This window comes from Genypterus blacodes, unplaced genomic scaffold, assembly GCF_046128005.1.
Source record: "Genypterus blacodes isolate CSIRO-AG114 ecotype Tasmania unplaced genomic scaffold, CSIRO-AGI_Gbla_v1 ptg000067l_1, whole genome shotgun sequence".
Taxonomy (NCBI): Eukaryota; Metazoa; Chordata; class Actinopteri; order Ophidiiformes; family Ophidiidae; genus Genypterus; species Genypterus blacodes.
In genome coordinates, this window is record NW_027466879.1 from 6,237,984 (window position 1) to 6,257,117 (window position 19,134).

The window sequence follows — 19,134 nt, forward strand, 5'->3', positions numbered from 1 at the left end:
CTGACTGTGCGCTTCAATTCTGTTTTTGTTTTCATGTTCTGATAAATAAAAAATGTCTCCTACTATACTTCCCTCTGGTGGCAGAAACATAGAACTGCACGGGTAACTAAAACTGAGAGTTAACTTGGAACAGAAGCATTTAACCTCAATCCAAACCTCAACTGAAACTAAAACAGATAAATTCTATGAATTTAACAGAAATAAAACAGAAACGGGTACAAATGAAAATCTATCGTTTCTTTTTTTCTTTATCCTATTTCATAATTCAAGCCAAAGCTGTGGAGACTGAAAACAATCAAGAGAAAATCAGGAACGTAGGCAGGCGGCGATTTATTATTGCGGCGAGCCACAGGTTTGTAATGCAAGAGAAGCGCCAGGTGCCATCTTTTTTTTTTGTCAGGCCGCTGCCATCTCCTCGATCTTTTCCTCAGCCATCGCTTGTTTAGTGAATGGTAGGCCGGAGACGGATGGGGTGTGCCTCGCCAGTGTTGATGTGGTGCTGAACCAGGTTGATGTGGGTACAGTCCTCATCCCTGGCTGCAAAAATGTCACCAAACAGGTCCAGTAGCTCTCGTACCTGGCATCTCTGGGTGACCCCCAAACCCTCACAGCTCCTGGAATAGAGGTCATCAACTGCTTGCCTGGTCTCAGAGGATGATGGTTGGGGTAGCTGCAAGGCATTTTTTACAGCAGTGGTAGTCTGTGGCGAACCACTGACTGTGGCCGCTGGCTGGGTCAATGACTCTTTTGCAGCTGACGGTTCTATGGTGGGCCCTTTAGTCATAGATGTCAATGTGGATATCTCATGAGATGGCAACGAGGTCAATCAGCAGCCTCTTCGACATGTATAAAATGTTCGACCTCTCTGGTCCATGCATCCGTTTTAGACCCGCTTCCAACGTCAATGCAGGGGGTCACAGGTTCATGACGCAAGAAGCGATATCACAAGTTGAACAGCGATCTTTAATATTTCGCACAAGTCATTGGGCACATTGTACGTCACCACATGTCGGCTGGGCATGCATCAAGTCTTTTGCAGAACACACACACTATCACTGATGGTGCCACCAACTACTGTATTACAACGTAACTGCATCTAAATGTAAATAACATTAAATACTACTACTAACAATTAAAGAGAACGTACATGTGAATAACAGTAACTACTATGACTATTAAATAATTAAAGAAAACAATCACAGTGACTGTAAAACTGTAAACACACCACACTAAACACCGCCCCAAGGCATGCTGGGAAGTTCCCAACACACTACATAATTTATAATACATTCATATGGCAACGTGTTTTGCATTTTACATGTAAAATTTAGGGATTTGCTTTGGCATTTTCAATGTGTTCTTGCGATTTTGAAAAATAAGACTAACTAAAATAAAAACTAAACGAGAGCTCACGTGTAGGATAATTGACAGAACGACGAGACCAGCTTTATTTGTAAAATAAGATTTAATCCCTTTATATTTGGGCAAACAGAAGTCTACAAGAGTACCAAGGTTCAGATTTAAGTGGCAGTGGGTTTGGAGTTTCCGTCGCCATGTTGGCAGGCAGCAACATCGGCGGTAAAACTGTCAGACAGCGGCGCGCGCTCTCATCATTGGGGCGTCACGGCGCTGACGTGCGTCGACGGCGAAGTCACGTGCGGCAGCGGCGCGTGCTCTGGCACTGCCACAAAAACTTTCACCTTTTTTTCTGTCCAGACTCATTCGACAACGTACCAGACAAACATCACAATACAAAAAGAATAAAATGCAAACATCGTCTCTCTACAGCCTCCATTAGTACAAACACCACAAAGCTGTAAATAGTACAAGACACTTTTACCGTCTCTCAGTATAAGTACGACAAACGTTAACAAGACAAAGGTTTTAGTCGGATGACAAAGGCGATGTTAATACGTAAAAGGTTACACGAGATGATATGGTTTCATGAGTGTGTGAGAGGATGGAGAATGTGGGTGGAGGTATTAGTAAATCTACGGAGAATACAGGCCCGTTGGAGGGGTGCAGGGTTGCCAGGTTAGGTGATGTAAACATTGGGGCTGTTTGGCGTGACCGTGCTGCCATCTACTGGTCAAACATCGCACTTGCAAATGGGAGCAGACAGGTAAGATAGGTAGATAAATAGAAAACTCGGGGCCGGAAGTAACATGAATGTAAAATTGGTTTACATTACCAAGTTCCCTTTTTTGTTTAAGTAGTACCAAACGTCCCGACTTTCAGGTGATTTACATGCAAACTCAGACACTAACTTTGCAGTTTTGTAAGTCGTCTCATTGTGTAGATGTTAGTGGTTCACTTACAGGTCTGCAGGTATTTGAATGGAACCGTATGGATCCATGTGCCAAACACATTAAAGCTCCTCTACATGAAGTTATAAGAAAGTGTTTTCTTATGATGTTACACATGCAGAGCGTTACTTTGTACTGTAGAAGAACATGGATCCATACGGTTCCATTCAAAGACTTACAGAACTGGAAGAGAACCGCAAACATCCACACAATGAGGCAACTTACAAAGAAACAAAGGCAGCGACTGAGTTCAGGCTTGTGTAAAATCACGTTCAATTGGTGGTGGCATTGGGACCCAACCGGATCCGACCGGACCAAATCAGAAGAGGCGTCCCGAATTCAGAACCCACAACTGGGCTTTTCCCTAGTGGCTCCAAGCTGGGAGATTTCACCACGTGTCTCACACGAGAAGGAACAGACGAAAATCTCTACATCTCGTCCACTGATGAACATGGGGTCGACATAAAGACTTAAAGGTTTGAGCTTTGGAAAAGCAACACAGCTGCAACGAAGCTGAAACGTCTAAAGATGTTTCTCCTGAGGGATTCAAGGCAAAGAAGAGAGAAACTGGCAAGAAATATCTAAGAACATATAAGATGAAGTTTTAACAATGACTTCATGTGTTTTCCCTTAATTTGACACTGAAGCCCCAAGGATAAGAAACATATTAAATCTTAAAGTGATAATCCATAAATATCCCATTTAGGAGAGAAAAAAGAGAATTTAATGCAAATTCCAAAGATGTACGCTGAGCCTCAGTTGGCCCGGCAACTACAGAAAAGAACATTACTCAATTTGTTGTGACATCAACTTGCTGCCATGGTTGCATGTCGCATGGAATTACAGGAGTTGTTGATGGCCAACCTGCAGCTACCGTTAGATGATGGTCACCAAGCGAAGAAATGTAGGATTATCACTTTAAGGTCAACAGTAAAATTTGCACGACTGATTTGAATCCAGACACTTAACGAACAGGACGCAGACTCTTAACGAAAAACCAAATCGAAGCCAAATCACGGACAAACGTCCTCCAGGAGCATAAACAACAGAGACGGCAAGGGGGGCGGGGTCAGACTTTGGGTTCCAGCTTACGAGATCAACCGAAAAGATTCTCCTTCAGTCGGCTCCTGCAGAAATTGCACGACGGCGCAGATTTAAATTCAGAAAATCGGTGTGTGTTACGGGGGGAAGCGTGCGTGTGTTCACCTCCGACCCGGTCCGGTCGGGAGCGAGGTGAACAAACGAAAGCGCAGGAGGAACACGGGAGAAGGATCTAATACGACATTCATGCTCGGGCAGTCATAAAGCACTGTTAATATATATATTTATATACAGTTTATACATAAACAGTGAAAAAACATCCATAAAACCAACGAGAATACAGGATCATGATCATACGCAAGGAAGCAATACACAAAAATAACTGCAGACTGGACTGCTGTCGTCCTTCAGGTATGATTTAGTACCTACACATCAGGTAAGACTAGTGACAGCGACTCGTCCACAGCAGAGCCCAGAGCTCCAGGCTGAGGAGGAGGAGGACGATTTACAGCTATACGTCTTTTCAAAATAATCTAAATCCAGCAAGCAATAAATGTGGCATCTCCTGCTTATAAAAGAGAGAGAGGGAGAGGGAGGGAGAGAAAGAGAGAGAGAGAGAGAGAGAGAGAGAGAGAGAGAGAGAGAGAGAGAGAGAGAGAGAGAGAGAGAGAGAGAGAGAGCTAAGAGCGCTGAGGTCGCCGCTCCTTGGCCAGTGAGCCCGGCGCATTAGTAGATTGGGGTGTTGCGGATGCCGCAGCACAGCACCATGCTGAAGATCATCTCGAAGATCTGCCAGGGCCAACAGAGAGCAGAGGTTAGACACCTGAAAGTCTGAAGCTACTTTGAACCTACATCCCCTGGAAATCACAAATGTGTGTGTGTGTGTGTGTGTGTGTGTGTGTGTGTGTGTGTGTGTGTGTGTGTGTGTGTGTGTGTGTGTGAGTGACTCACCATAATGACAGCAACCACGAGAGCGGCGATGCCAATCAGGTAAATCTTATCCGAGAACAAATCCTCGATCCTGGAGTGGCAGCTCTGCATCGACAACATCGAGAGGTCAGGTCAGGTTAAAGGATCAACCTTTCCTTCAGTCAGCCCACAGTACAGGGTTCACACGGCTTTGGAACACCAAACTTCCATGACTTTAAACCAAACTTCCATTGTGTTCTTTCAAAATGTTCCTCCCTTATCAGTTTGATTTGAAATAATAAACATTTAGCAGGAGTGGAGACTAGACGAGACTCAACATGTGTTGACCTCTTCTGTCTGCACTCAGGGGCCTCATTGCCTTCTTCATACAGAAGTTACCATGGTGACACATGTCAACACAAGGGATTGGCCTTATTACATTTTATAACCATAAGCACATACAGTGAAGTTTAACCTGTTCAACCTGCTGCGTTTTGGTTACTTCCCAGAGGCACTGGAACGCTCTGAAGTATGTTCCACTTAACCACTTGAGCATTGGAAATATATACAGTATATACCACCCACCGAAGTGCACTTGAACGCAGCACGAACGTCTATGACAGAGTGGTGCAGGCTTCTGTGTGACGAGAAGGAAGAGGAAGAGGAGGAGGAGGAGGAGGAGCAGACTTACCGTCATGGTTCCAGACGGGCAGAGGTTGGTGATGCTCACTTCGTCCGTCATCTTGGTCAGCACAGCGCTAAACTGACCTTTACCACAGCAGTTCAGCTGAAACACAGCAGCACGGCACCTCATATAGACGTGACACACACACATTTACACGCCTACACAAAATCCCTGCATAATAATGTTTATTTTGAACGTTCGTACCGTCTCATGGAAGACCTTGAGCACAGCGGTCGCGGCGTCTCGCTTCTCCCTGTCCATGATGATCTTGGACATGGCGTTGTCGTACACAGAGTCATAGAAGTTGATCATCTCCTTGGAAACCTGTCAGAGACAAAGAACAAGGCTGGCGTGAAGCTGCGAGCGGCTCAAAGTCACGGCTGAATTCATGGTCTCTGTGATCGATGCCACGCTGCTAAAAATTTGGATTGGTGTGTGTTTGTGTGTGTGTGTGTGTGTATTGCAGACTCACGGTATCTTTGTGCATGAAGCCCCAGATTCCAGCGGCAACTTCACAGGCGAACAGGATGACGAGGCAGGCGAAGAACTGCAACAACGACAACAGAGACGATTAAACTGCATCACTTCAGTTATCTACAAAAAATTCAGCTCTGACCCGGCGTGACCCGGATGTAGACGCCATGCTGAGCTCGGACCTCATTTCTAAAACATGTTTACGAAAGCGTTAATGAGTAAAATGTGACTTGTTGTGACTCACAGTTCCCAGCAGGCATTGTGACTCCTGGATGGCACCGTAGCATCCGAGGAAGCCGACGACCATCATCACGGCACCCACGGCGATCAGGATGTGGACGCCTGGAGGGACGGAAGGGTCAAAGCCAGGTCAGATAAGACACTGCAGAGTGAGCCGTCACACACACACACACACACACACATCAGAGCCACCACCATCACCGGCCTTCATTCCCATTGCCATTAATACCTAATACTACACTTTGATTTACATTTGGTTTTAATAGCAACAAGGACGAATCGCAACAACAAACACAACTAACACAAACTCACTCATCCTCCCGAGAGACAGACGGGTTCATAAATGCTGCTGTTAAAATGAGAAGGAGTGCAATAACACCTGACGGACAGCAGAGGGCGCAGTGTTGTACATGTGCCAGTCTGCTGAGGCGACTGGTGTTGTCGCTGTGGTCACAGACAGCAGATTCCTGTTCATTCTGCGCCGCCTCCACAATTCAACACGATCACTCATCAAGCGCGTTAACGGTTCCGTCTTTTGTGATCACGCTAACCGTCTCTGCAGTAACGGATAACCAAACGCTCTCTGCGCCTCAAAGTCTAACGAGTCTTTGGTCGTCGGCGATATCTGCCACATCATAAACTCTCAGCCGGCCTGCAGGGGCTGTGATCCAAAAAGAAGAACGCAGAACTAAACTCAGTCTCCATCTGAACACAATCAAGACTCTGTGATGGATGTGAACTTCAGATAAAACATTAGACACAATAGAGTGGATACAATGTGTTCCTATGTAACAAGTAGCGGCGGGTTAAATCAAAGTCGCTCTGAAACAATTCTGAGACATTCTGACAGCGTGGCGACGGATTTACTGCCTCAGCGAGGGCGAACGTACGCATGAATCACACACGCCTGTTTCCGGGCCTTTTGTATAGATGTAGGAAGCCGCTCAGTTGATTAGTCATTATATGTTAAGTTTAGATCTGCATCTCCGCTCGGCGCGATGAAAGCCCTGTGAAGCCGGGGTCGCCGCGTGTTAACCTGGCCGTGTTTTCGTTAGCCGCCGCACGCCGCGGCCCTTCAAAACGATGATGTCACAGCCAAATTACAGACAGAGAAGCTACCACTATCTGCTCCAGGAAGGCCAGAACCTTGCAAGGTTGTTATGGTGATCAGGTGTGCCTAATAAAGTGACCCCCCCCCTTTTCTCTCTCTCTCTCTCTCTCTCCCTCTCTCAGCAGAGCCATATTACCCCCCTGCTTGTCAGCCCAGGCGTAATTTGATTCTGGACCACTAACTGCTCCCATAAGTTGTGTGCCCCTCCCCCACCCCGTCAGTCCCCACCCTCTCCCACACACCCGGGCTAATTTAGAAATCGATAACTTGGCTCGTGACCAAGCGCTCCCTCCATCTCTTCAATTGTGGCACTCCAGTCTGACAGAGAGCAGCAGACACTCTCCTCCATCCTTCTAGGGCTTTGGGCGTTCTCTCTCCCTCTCCCTCTCTCTCTACCGCCCATCTGTTCTCTCTATGTAATGCATTTGCTTATTCCGTGCTCCCTCTAATTCCATTTACTTGAATCTCCTTTCCTGTCCGTCTTGATTTGATCTCCTGATGGACGCTCTCTGTCCATCTCCATTCCTCAGTGCTCCTGCGTCTCCCTCACATGCTGCGATGGTGATGTGTTTACATCTCTTCTTCTCTTCTGCCATTTCTATTTGATTTTTGTGAACTAGCTCGCTGACATGGTTTTTAGTCAGTTGGCGTTTACCTACCAAGTCTGTCAGGCTTTGAAAGACACGATATGACATTTAATGAGATGCAAACGTGTCCTCAAGGAGCTGTTTTGAGCTTTTATTGTGGCGTGCGTAACTTCTAACATTGCTCTGTTCATCCATAAGTGTCCACTCAAAGGCCAAACATCTCTACAATGCAACACTTAAACAAAAACACGACGTGGTTTGGATGTAAATGACGCAGAAAGTTCACAGCTAATAAGGGATTCTTTGTTTTCAATTTAATGCTGTTGTTTTTACTTCTATAAGATTTGATTTGTCCCCTGGGAGCAACAAAGGTCTGCTGTTAAACATGAAATTGCAAATGACAGTTTTTACATATTCTAGGCCTTGTAGAGCTCAGTGATCGTGTTGTGCTGTGACAAACCTGCAAGGACGTGAAAGCACTGCCTGAGTTTAAGGTAACATTTGTTTTTATGAATTCCATAAACTCCTACATTCATCTCATTGAGCCATCAGTGTATTTAATTCATTTTTTTTAATTAACTCGCTGCGGCAAACTCGACCAGTCTGAGCCGCATTGCTGATGTAAAAAAGGGTCACAGACAGCTGCAGTTTCCATCAGATACCGGAGCTAATATACAGCCTATAGAGTCATTCGACTATTGTTTACTACATAATCGACAACTTCCTTCCTTCCTGACCCCTGATCCTACTAAGAACAGTTTGCTAATAATGCTGCACTCAGGAACTGGGCTGGAAGTTCACATCGGGACTAACTCGACGATTCAAAGAAATATCTGCTCTCTGATGAAACTGTGTTTGCATTTTTAGATATTAAATAGTTTAAAAATGTGGCAGCTTAATGGCAAACAGGAGAGTGATTCAAGATGTTGAAGTGGCAGCTGGACAGGTTCAAATAACCACTTCCCTACGTGAACACCGGCGCTAAATCTGTGAGTTTTCATTTCAGTCTGCTGGGACATTTACACTTTTATGGCTTTTGTGTATTATGGCCAGGTGATTTACTATTGGAAACATTGTGAGTGTGTGTGTGTGTGTGTGTATGCTTAGGTATGTGTGTGCAGATGTATTGGTATGTAGTAGTAGTATATAAATGTCTGTGTTTTAATATGTATGTACACTTTTGATTGTGTGACTAAAGGCCTGCACTGTGTGTGTGTGTGTCTGTGTGTTTATGTGGCCAGTTCAATATCTTTTCTCCAACTTTGTATAATAATATGCTTCCCCAATTGCATAACCGTAATGTAATTTATTTCTCAACAGTTGTTTGCAGAGTCGATGTCTATTTGCTCCAATGCACTTTAGATTATAAATCTAATATAATAAGGCTTCACTTTCTCTGTGTTGGATATGTTCATTGAGATTATTGTACTGTGATTGGAAGCACATGAATTTAAAGCTGTACCATGTGAGATCTGTATGTTTAAATACTCTCTGCTCTGCTTGTTAAAGGAGCTGGAATCACAAACAACAAACAACAAAGAGTTCTTAGATTTATATCAATGTAAGTTAACATTTTTCTGTGAATTGATTTAATTCTTATGGAGTACAGTGTTGACCTGTGACCCCCGCTGGTGGATCATGGTATGACACAATCGGGAAATAAGAGGAAAAAAGAGGAATGTCGTTGGCAAGATAGAAAACAAGTGTGTGTGTGTGTGTGTGTGTGTGTGTGTGTGCAGCTGTTCTTCTCATTAACAGAGCGTTCATTTAGTAACTCTGTGAATGTCTGAAGCAGCTGAATTGTAAAAATGTAGAGGCGACTGATCAGAAGGCCGATCAATTAACCAAATTGGCAGTTACTATTGGATAGAGATCAATGAAAACATAAAGAGTTATCAGGGTCAAAGGTCACAGATGAACATATTTGTATCTAACTAAACGAATAGCTTCATGTAGAGGAGCTTAGAGCTTTCAACACACGTTCATGGATCCATAAAGGTTCATTCAAAGACCTACAGACTTGTAAGAGGAGATTTTTCCAGAGATGAAAAACATTTAAACACAAGCGCTTCCATGTTCCAAGTCACTTTTTGATTCGGTTTCAATGCAGCATTCCAACAGAGCGGTGAGCGGCCACAGGCTCGTCATGTGCTTTGGTGAGAAAAGCGGTAGCGAAAGAAAAAGGGGCGGAGAGCTTTGCGAGCACCTGGAGCAGAAAGGGAAGGAAGGAGAGGAAGAAATATCCGATATGGAGGGAGTGAAAGAAAAAAGAGAAGCGAGACGGTGCTGCTCGGAGGTTAACCACAACCAGATGGTAAGCGGGGGAGCGACAGTGGAAAGAAACCAGCCGAGTGAAGGAGAGGAAAACTTTCACAGGAGAGGGAGGGGGAGCAGGAGGAGGAGGGGTGGGGCAGATGAGGAGGAGGAGGAAGAGGAGAAGGGAGGGCCGATGAGGAATTTTTTCCGAGGGTGACCAGGGTTTTTCTCCCCCTTGGTTGGGAAAGAGAGGGAGGCTTTATGTAATGGGCAGGATGCAATCATTGAGGTTGTTGGAGAGAAAGTCCCTAAGTAGCTCCGCTCCTCTGAGGGCTGAGACGCTTCTCTATTGATCGACCACAGCTATGTTCCCCTCGTGAAGAACAATCACCCGACCACCTCCCCTCCCCCACTCCGGTTTGATGATACCACCACCAAGGAGGCTGCATTTGGGACTGTTTTCGTCTGTTCACAGGAAGTTATCAGCTGATTTCAGTGCAGCTTGGTGGGCAGGTTGGGCGCCATCCACCAGTCCACCTGATGGTGGCGCTGTAGGTGCCACACTTTTTGTTGTAGAAGCCAAAGTATTTCCCTGGATTCCTCTGTCCATCCACACCCAATCATGAAGGCCACACCAATTTGTGCCAAACTGGATTTAGGGGTGAAACAGTCAAGTTTCATCTTTGTTTGTCCACATTCTTTAGCGTTTCGCAATAAGTGGCTATTTAAGTGAGTGGGCGTGGCTCCCTCCTGCGCTGTATCTCATGAATGAATCAGTCGAGTGTCACCAAACCTTGGTGGAGATGTGACCTCACTACTGATGCAACAAATGATACATCAGTTGATCCGAGAACTTGAGAACCTGACATGGGCCAAACACAACTCAAACTTAAACTCCAGACTGATCCAAACAACAATTATTAATAAATAATTGGAGGCGTGATCGGCCTTGGCGGGGGTATGCGCTCAGAGTGTCTTGTTGTTTATCTGAGCTCTTCATCGCGCCTGCTTTGAAACTGTTAGGATGGCCTCGCCTTTCATCTTACTTCCATCTCTCCCCATCCCCCCTCCCCTCCTCCTCCTCCTCTTCTTCATGGGGCTGATGAGTCAGGTTGCTGATGTGGATGGAGAATGTGAAGTGGCGAAATGAGGGCGTGACGTCTAGTTTGCAGAGTTGGAGAGGCGACAAGGGCGAGGACGTCATGTGGGTGAGCAAGCTTTCAACGGAGTCATATGACGAGTGGCGAGTCTTGCGTTAGTCATGGTCACATGGCGCCGCAGATCTGGGCGGGGCCACGCTGACCCACTTCGCTCTAACAAATTTCCAACGGCCTATATTCATTCCAAACTAACAGCTGACCACGAATGACACGAGGTGAACTAATCAACTTGACTCAGAGGGGCTTTCCCCTCCGTGTTCATCATCATGGCTGCCTGGTAACGAGGCCACATGGCTCCTGGTCAGGGATGTGACCAACAACCTCATGAGAAATCTAACAGAGCTCAGAGATGAAGGTCTCAGCATACCGACACAACGCGCCACGCAGCCTAACGTAGGTTCTTAAGTGTGAGTGGTCACAGGACAGTGTCGTAGCGTGTCAATCCATTCAGACACACACACACACACACACACACACACACACACACACAGCTATAAACAGGGACTGATACTGTTGGCGATATCTGTGAATATTATCATTTATATATCGTATTCATTATACTGTGTAGTAGCAAACCACAACAAAACAAAGGAAGTCACATGATATAAGATTGAAATAACCATTACATCATAACAAACCTTTGCTTTGCGTTAACCCTATGTGATCCCTGTATACAAACCACCTCCAGAATCAGAATCAGAATAATTAACCAATCACCCATTGACCAACACTGACTTTGAAAGCTCCTTCTGACAGGAACTTGACAGAATTTGGTCCACATCGTTATCCTGTTTGTGAGAGCAACCAGCGGAACCACAAAGCTTTCAGCAGAGCATCAGTCACATTAACGATCGCCACGGCGCCCATGATAAAGGATTATCGGACGCGGTCGCAGATCACGTCATGTCTGGTCTTGGAAGGCGGCTGACCTTCGTAACACAGTAGACGAAGATGTATTTTATATTTATGTAAGATCATTTATGACTATACTGCGTAGTGTGTGTGTGTGTGTTTAACAGGTGAGTGACGCTTTCAATCTGCACATTCAACTCATAATTATACGCAGAATTTAAACATCAGCTTTCATTGACTAATCAATTATGTATCATCATATTCCTAATCAATAGATGCAGCATAGACACATATTGAGGCTTATCAATAATTAACATGGACATTATTTCAGCGTGATGCAACGTTCCAGGTTTGTTGCATGTTTTTATTGGAGTTGATTCATTGTTTGAGTGATCAGATGAGCCTCCAGGTGTTTTGTTTACGTCCCCACAGAGTTTATGGACCGCATGGCTGTCAGTTCATCTGATGGTGGTGAATGATCAAGTGGACTGATGTGTGGCGCAAGCTTTCAAGAAAAGCAGGCAGAGGCAGATGAGGGTGCGGGTGAGATACGTACTGATGTAGAAGGTGCTGGGGGCCTGGGCGCCATCAAATTTGAGTTCCAACAGGTTGCTGGTCTGGGGGTCATGTCTCAGCCAGAGGGCCACGCCCAGGATCACGCCTCCTGCCAACTGCAACACACAAACACACACAAACACACAGCTTCTTTAGAATTCCTGCAAAGTCGCTGAATGTTTACATCTTTCACACGTAATCCGCCTCCGCACGTCCCTGTTGCCGTGGCTTCAGAGTGCAGAGAGGCCCGACTGTTTCTCCTGGCAGAGCTTGTCCATCACTCTAGTTGGTCAACATGACCGAGCGCGACAAGAGTAACAACAGCACCGTCCTGCACACCCGGCAGCAACACAAAAAATGAGCCCAGAAAACTCAATCATCTTCTTACTTCTCTCACTGTTTATTTTTAGCTGAAGAATTTATCAGATGAATCATCAGGATGTTAGAGGGGCGGATCCCGGGATTGTTGGGGTTAGTTTGGAGTTTGATGTTTACCAGATGACATTGTTTCATTGTAACATTCATTTAGAGGGGACCAGAGCTCCGTCTCTCTGTCAGCTCATCACAAAACATTCCAATAATCTGGTTTAGACTTAAATCCAATCATTTAAATCAAATAATTTCTGAATAATAACGTAATAAATACTTCTGTATTGTTGTGGACAGTGTAGTCATTATGTTTACTCAGGTGTAACAGGAACACTGACTGTAAAGTTTGCGGCGACAAACTTTGGATAAGTTGCCACGTCTTCTTCCCTTCGTCAGTGTGTAACCACGGCGATGGGGTTGTCTCAGGTTGGTTTACATTGAAACAATCAATCCAAAGCTTTTTAATTTTGCGCAGTTCAAAGACTTAAAGTGAGCCGTTTAAGTTAAAGTACACCTCAGCAGACAGACATAAACAAGCGTCTGCACACAGGAGCTCTGAGGAAATAAACGTCTGAGAGAAGGAACGCGTTGGGTTTGGATCTCATACTGGTATCGTCTGTGTACTCTGCACTGGTTGGTGTGAATACATTTCCACCAGCGTCGGCTTAGTCGCCAACATCCCCGTCCCTCCTCTCCGTGCTTGGCAAGGTCCATTCCAGAGCGAAGGCCAGCTGCTGCCTAGCAACCAGATCAACACCGCTCCTGCCAAGAGAGCTGAAACTCTACACAACCGCACCAATATACAGTTATAGCAACACCGCAGAGAAACTTCAAGTAACCTCCCCAACTTCTCACCACGTGGATTAACGGCGAAATGAGTCACTGACACACAAGCAGTTTGACAAAAGGGGAAGAGCGAGTGATCTGCATTCCTGCGGATCGTTGATTTATTTGTGTAGCTGACAAACTGAGAGAGAATCCGTACGGCACATAGCTTCAATCCGTCGTCCTTTTTTTAACGATTTGCCGCCAGAGATGTGAAGCCCAGAGCCGACGACAGATTTCTGAGAGGCTACAAGCTGGAGTTGTGGACTGTAACTCGACCCGAAGGAGCGGGAAACGGAAACACAAATTCGCAATTTTCGCAAAACAAACTGCCATTACAATTTGAACTATAATTGTTGCTAGGTTTGTCGCTGTTATAAAAGTACCCCAGATTTTTACACAACAAATATTGAGGTCACCCGCCTTAGGTGCTGCTGGATGCCACCGCTGTCTAACGTAAAGCAAACTTCACCGCAGCGTGTCTGGCTCTCACAGCCTTCGATCTCTTCAGGCGGAACACGCTGCGTTTTGGATCCGTCGACATCCCCACCAACTCCCACCGGGCAGCTGTGCTGTCGGATCACTGTAATTACCACCGCGACCATAATGTGGAGCTTCTCACTCCATTATATATTTAAATATAATCAACGCGTCAAGAGATTTAGTTGTCTCAAGTGGCCCGGATTGCGATTTGGATTCAATTAACTGTGCAGCAGTACAGTAACAGTAGCATTACTGGACTTGAGTCTCTTGCTACAGACTGGAGGCTGATTTGCCAATGGAGGGGGGAAGTCGGTGATGCAACCAACAAACAAACCTTGTAACTTCTTTTACCCAGGTTGTTCAGAAATGTGACTAATGTCCTGTGAATCAGGCCACGTTAACTGTGTCACCACCAAATTTCAGCATATCAGGAATAATGAATGCTGGGTTAAAACGACCAAACCGTTTGCCAGGTCTGTGTTACTTTATATCACAAATAACCACAGCCGGGATACTTGTGATGTATGGAGTTTAGAAGTCTGGATACTGAATTCCGCGCCCTGCAGCACAGTCTAACGCCTCGCAATGCGGAGAGCGGAAAACTTTGGGATCCCTCGGTGCCGTTTCTTCATGATGAAAAGCTAAACGCATCTTGTGGAAACTGTGTTACACTTTAATGACGCCTTGTAAAATCAGTTTTCTTTGGCTACCATATTTTCCTTACAAAGCCCTCTGTGTATATCCACACACTCACGTCACAGGGCAACATCGGACAGTGATGCAGGTCAAACACACAGGTTTCGGCATGTACAGCAGGTGTACATGTAGGGAATGAAACCTATGGCCTGATGTAAAGGAACTTTCAGAGGCTTTTTGGTATGTTTTGTGTATCGAGGATCACATTCTGTGGATCCATACTAGTTGATACTACAAACCACTATCGACCAGGGAACTTAACACCACATAACTCAAAAACACTCTAAGAGTGACCTAGTTAAAATCAAGTAGCACTTTACAGTGGTTAATCAATAATCAGTTTATTACTAGGATCACTGCTTCTTCAGCCAAGTCCCCAGTTGACTCTCATGACGCACACACACATATGTCCAGACTCAAAGCGGCTTGGAGGTCAGTCTGAAGCTCTGACATGGCTCCACGTCTTCCATTGTAAGGTCAGCGCACCACCCAAATGCCTGCAGCAGACCTCCCCTCCACCGTCTATTTCTGCCTGTTGCCCAGTGTGCAGGGGGCTATAGAATGCTGGGCATGTTGTGGGGGGCGGGGTAAGGTTGGGTTGGGGGAACAGGGGGGGCGTGGTCTGCAGATCCCATAAAGCTCCCGTACGCTGGCATGATCCTTAACACACGCACCCCCACCCCCTCCCCAGGCGGGGGGCTTCTCCCCCAGCCCCACTGACCTCTTAACCCTCTCAGCGTCCGCGGTGATTTATGGAAACAGGAGGTCTCCTTTTTAAAGAGCCAGCCTACACTGGTAAAAGGGTCAGGCGCATTTCAAGTGTCTCTTCAGATGGACGAAGCTGTCTGCTACAATAAAACCAAGAGCCTGGAAGTGAAAGTAAATGGGATAAAATGGTCTAAGTGCTCAAAGGAAAGAGGAACAGGAGAAATACTATAATGCACCAACAATCACATTAAAGTCACTTTTCAAAATGTTATGTGGACGCATTATTGATGACGAGGCAAACTTTAGCAAATGGCTGCAGAGTGTTTGGCCCCGAAGGACCTCATTTTACTGTGGCTGTGTTTCCGTCATTACGACATCTGTGCTGAAAACTGTTTCCCCCAACGTTTCAGTAAGTGTGTGCCAGGAATACTGACAGAGAAGAACTCTAAGAATAAGGAAATCCAACGGAAGAACGGAGTCAAGAGAGCGCATACCTCGGCCAAGGCTGAGTGGTAAACCAATTACAACTTCATCTCTCCATGAACAGGTAGGTGACTAACTTTTCATTGTCATGTCCGCTTTAACAGAATCTAACAGCTGATTGCTTCACAGCGCCACCATCAGGTCAGTTGATGTTTCATTTTGTACAGGATAACGAATGAGCCACGCCCACTCGACTTTGGCAGCCAATCAGATCAAAACAGTAGGAAATAGTGAAAAAACAAAGATACTACTTTAGTCCAGCTTGGTCCAGACATTCTTCATGAAGAATCTTTGATCCCAAAATTATAGGAGGAGATACAAAATAAGAAGGAAAACGCAGCTACAAAGAATTTTGATTCACTGTACAAAGGTTATAGGCCGAAACCAAAACAAAAAAGGCAATCACAGTGCCACCATCAGGCCACATGGACCAGAATTAAATGAATTCTTTCTTGGATCATAACCAACCTGTTCAACATGTCTCACTCAAATCCATCAATCCATCCTTTGTGAAGGTATAAAGGCCGGTTTGCCTCTCTGGCGGTCAAAGTAACAACCTTCCCCAGACTGTCCACTTCTGACATAATGGATAATTAATACGATCCATCTGAACTGATTACAAATTCACCAGGGAAGCGAAACTGATCAATACGACACAGCCATCCATTCTGTGGTCGGCTGAGATGACTCTAATGAACCACACGCTGTGCCTTTAATGCGAGTGATTCTTATCTTATTGATTACAGGCAGAAAATGACGCCGTATGATTGTTTCTACTGCGTCCCTGACAGTTACATCAGAAGACAGGTTCAACACGCATGTGAGGCCCAGAGCGGCACCGTCGTGTTCGTAGACGCGCGGGCGGAGCAGCAACAGACACACACGCAACCTCAATCCGCTTTAATAAACAACGCAGCGGGGCGGTGGGATCCTGAACGCGGCACCGTAGAGACGCGGGGGTGGGGGGCTTTCACTCACCCAGAAGATGAAGTGAAAGAAGAAGAGGCGATATTTGATGCATTTGGTTGGTGCAGCCTTCGACTCCCATGGTGGTCAGTCAGGCAGAGAGGTTTTAGTGGAGGAGTTAACGATGAGATGGTTGGCTGGGGAATCCTGACTTGTGCTCGGAGGGAAGAGAGGCAACACCCAACTTCTCCCCTACCTCTCTGTCCGAGTCTCCCTCCCTCGCTGCTGAACCCTCCCTCCTTCTTAACAAGCATACCGCCATTTTCCAATAAAGCCTTTACCAACTTTAGGGACCCCTTGCAGCATTATGTTGACAATGAAAATACAAATAAAATGTCTAATTGAGCTGCATTTCCTCACGTCTGCCGGTCAGGTGGATTTGTATTCTGACCACCAAGGGAAAATGACATCAATAAAGGGAAACTAAATTGAAGATATGTTTGTGAAAATGAAAGACGTTTAGCCAAGGTAGTTTGACAGTAGATGTTGAATAGACTGGGTGATGTGGTAGACGTGTGTCGTGGGACGTTCAGGGGACATCACCTTATCCCCAAACATGCATCAACCTTAGCCTTGAACTATATAAACATTTGGGACGTGACCATCTGTGAGGGAGTTTACAGGAAACGAAAGCCAAACACCAAAATCAAACTCAAAATGTTTCCATCATTCATCACCAAAAACAAGACTCACCAAATGGAAATCACCCCCCCTCTCACACACACACAGAGAGAGAGAGAGACAGAGACAGAGAGGGGGGGGGGAGTTGGGAGGAGGTTGTAATGCAAACAAAGCCCTTCTCCTCTGCCGCCCAGCGTTTAGAAACTACACAGCGCCAAATGTATGTAAACGCTCAGATCGTGCCTGTTATTTCTCGCGTGGGTACAAAGGCGTTGCGCAGCATGAGTGTTGAACCTTGTGGCTCAGTAAAAAAAACAACCCGACTGAACTTCTCATTATGGGACTCGAACCGTTACTTTCCCTGTTATTTTCGATTTGAAGATTTCCCCTTCTGAAATCGTACCAAGAATATTACGGTTTTCCCCCCCCCCCTACATTCGACAATGAACGTTGAATGTTTTTGTGAACTACAACATCCAGCGCGTCGTGCGTGTGCGCGGTAGATTGTGACCACACATGCGCCCCAAACACGCAGGCATGTGTGGCAAATCCATTTATTTACGCCAATTTGATCACGAACCGTGCGGGGGAAAACGACGCGGCACAGAGGCGCCGCACGGCCCCGCACGGTGCTGATGGAAGCGCCGCCGTCGTCTTCGTCGACACGCGGGCGGAGCAGCGACGACACACACACAAACCTCAATCCGCTTTCATAAACAACGCGACGGGGCAGCGGGATCTTGAACGCGGCGCCGTAAAGACGCGGGGCTGGGGGGCTTTCACTCACCCAGAAGATGAAGTTGAAGAAGAAGAGGAGATATTTGATGCATTTGGTGCAGCCTTCGACTCCCATGGTGGTCAGTTGGGCAGAGAGGTTTAGTGGAGGAGTTAACGGGACGGCGGTGGGTCGCGATGAGATGGTCGGCTGGAAATCCTGACTTGTGCTCGAAGGGAGGAGAGGCAACACCCAACTTCTCCCCTCCCTCTCCGTCCGAGCCTCCCTCCCTCGCTGCTGAACCCTCCCTCCTTCTTAACAAGCATACCGCCATTTTCCAATAAAGCCTTTCCCAACTTTTGGAACCCCTTGCAGCATTATGTTGACAGTGAATATCCAAATAAAATGTCCGACTGGGCTGGATTTCCTCACGTCTGCCGTTAAGGTGGGTTTGTATTCTGACCACCAAGGGAAAATGACATCAATAAAGGGAAACTAAATTGAAGATCCGTTTAGAAAATTAAAGATGTTTAGCCAAGGTAGTTTGACAGTAGATGTTGAATAGACCCTGAGTGAGGGGGCAGACGTGTGTGGTGGGACGTTAAGAGAACATAACCTTAACCCCAGACATCAACCTTAGCCTTGAACGATATAAACATTGAGTATTTGTCACTTCGTTCACTTTCTGGAAGTTTTCACTTTCTATTTAATCCGTATTGGCTACAGACGTCAAGACTAACCACGTGGTACAAGTCCTCCATTCAAACATTTACCATTCAATTCTCACATTATTCTCACATACTGTATATGTAAAGAATGGAAGCCAAGAGGAGGAGCGAATGTAGAAAACAGATAGAGAAAGTTAATCTTTTCCTGAGATTGAGGAACAACACTTTGCACTTAAATTTGCACTTTTTTAAACCATAGCGTTGTCAATGCCAAGCGTTAAGTAAAATGTCTCGTTCATGTTTTAAGATGATTTTGCACGCTGGCAAAAGGCTAATTGTGTTATTTCCACTCATTATTATCTTGCAGCCACACGATTATTATCTCATTCCCATTCATTATTATTGATACAGGAGGTTAATTGTC

The 19,134-nt window shown here is 45.7% G+C and overlaps 1 protein-coding gene and 1 long non-coding RNA gene across 2 annotated transcripts; one reads left to right on the plus strand and one right to left on the minus strand.

Annotated features, from left to right (window-relative positions):
* Nucleotides 1-2,422: 2,422 nt before the first annotated feature.
* Nucleotides 2,423-2,789, plus strand: LOC143004653 (uncharacterized). Its single transcript, XR_012963982.1, has 2 exons — nt 2,423-2,588; nt 2,685-2,789. It is a non-coding gene; the product is annotated as an uncharacterized LOC143004653 (long non-coding RNA).
* Nucleotides 2,790-3,007: 218 nt separating this feature from the next.
* On the minus strand, nt 3,008-18,296 carry LOC143004652 (CD81 antigen-like). The gene is made up of 8 exons (XM_076155734.1): nt 18,115-18,296; nt 12,178-12,292; nt 5,660-5,757; nt 5,414-5,488; nt 5,146-5,265; nt 4,948-5,043; nt 4,299-4,382; nt 3,008-4,136 (listed from the first exon to the last, which is right to left on the minus strand). The coding sequence occupies exons 1-8, from the start codon at nt 18,178-18,180 to the stop codon at nt 4,074-4,076; spliced, it is 717 nt and encodes a 238-aa protein (XP_076011849.1). The 5' UTR covers nt 18,181-18,296; the 3' UTR covers nt 3,008-4,073.
* Nucleotides 18,297-19,134: the final 838 nt, after the last annotated feature.

Excerpts from the sequence above, each read along its gene's own strand:
- LOC143004652 (XM_076155734.1), bottom strand. The coding sequence starts at position 18,180 with ATGGGAGTCGAAGGCTGCACCAAATGCATCAAATATCTCCTCTTCTTC. Across the intron at positions 12,293-18,114 it reads TCTTCAACTTCATCTTCTGG|TTGGCAGGAGGCGTGATCCT; the intron begins GTGAGTGAAAGC and ends TGTGTGTTGCAG. Across the intron at positions 5,489-5,659 it reads CACAATGCCTGCTGGGAACT|TTCTTCGCCTGCCTCGTCAT; the intron begins GTGAGTCACAAC and ends TCGTTGTTGCAG.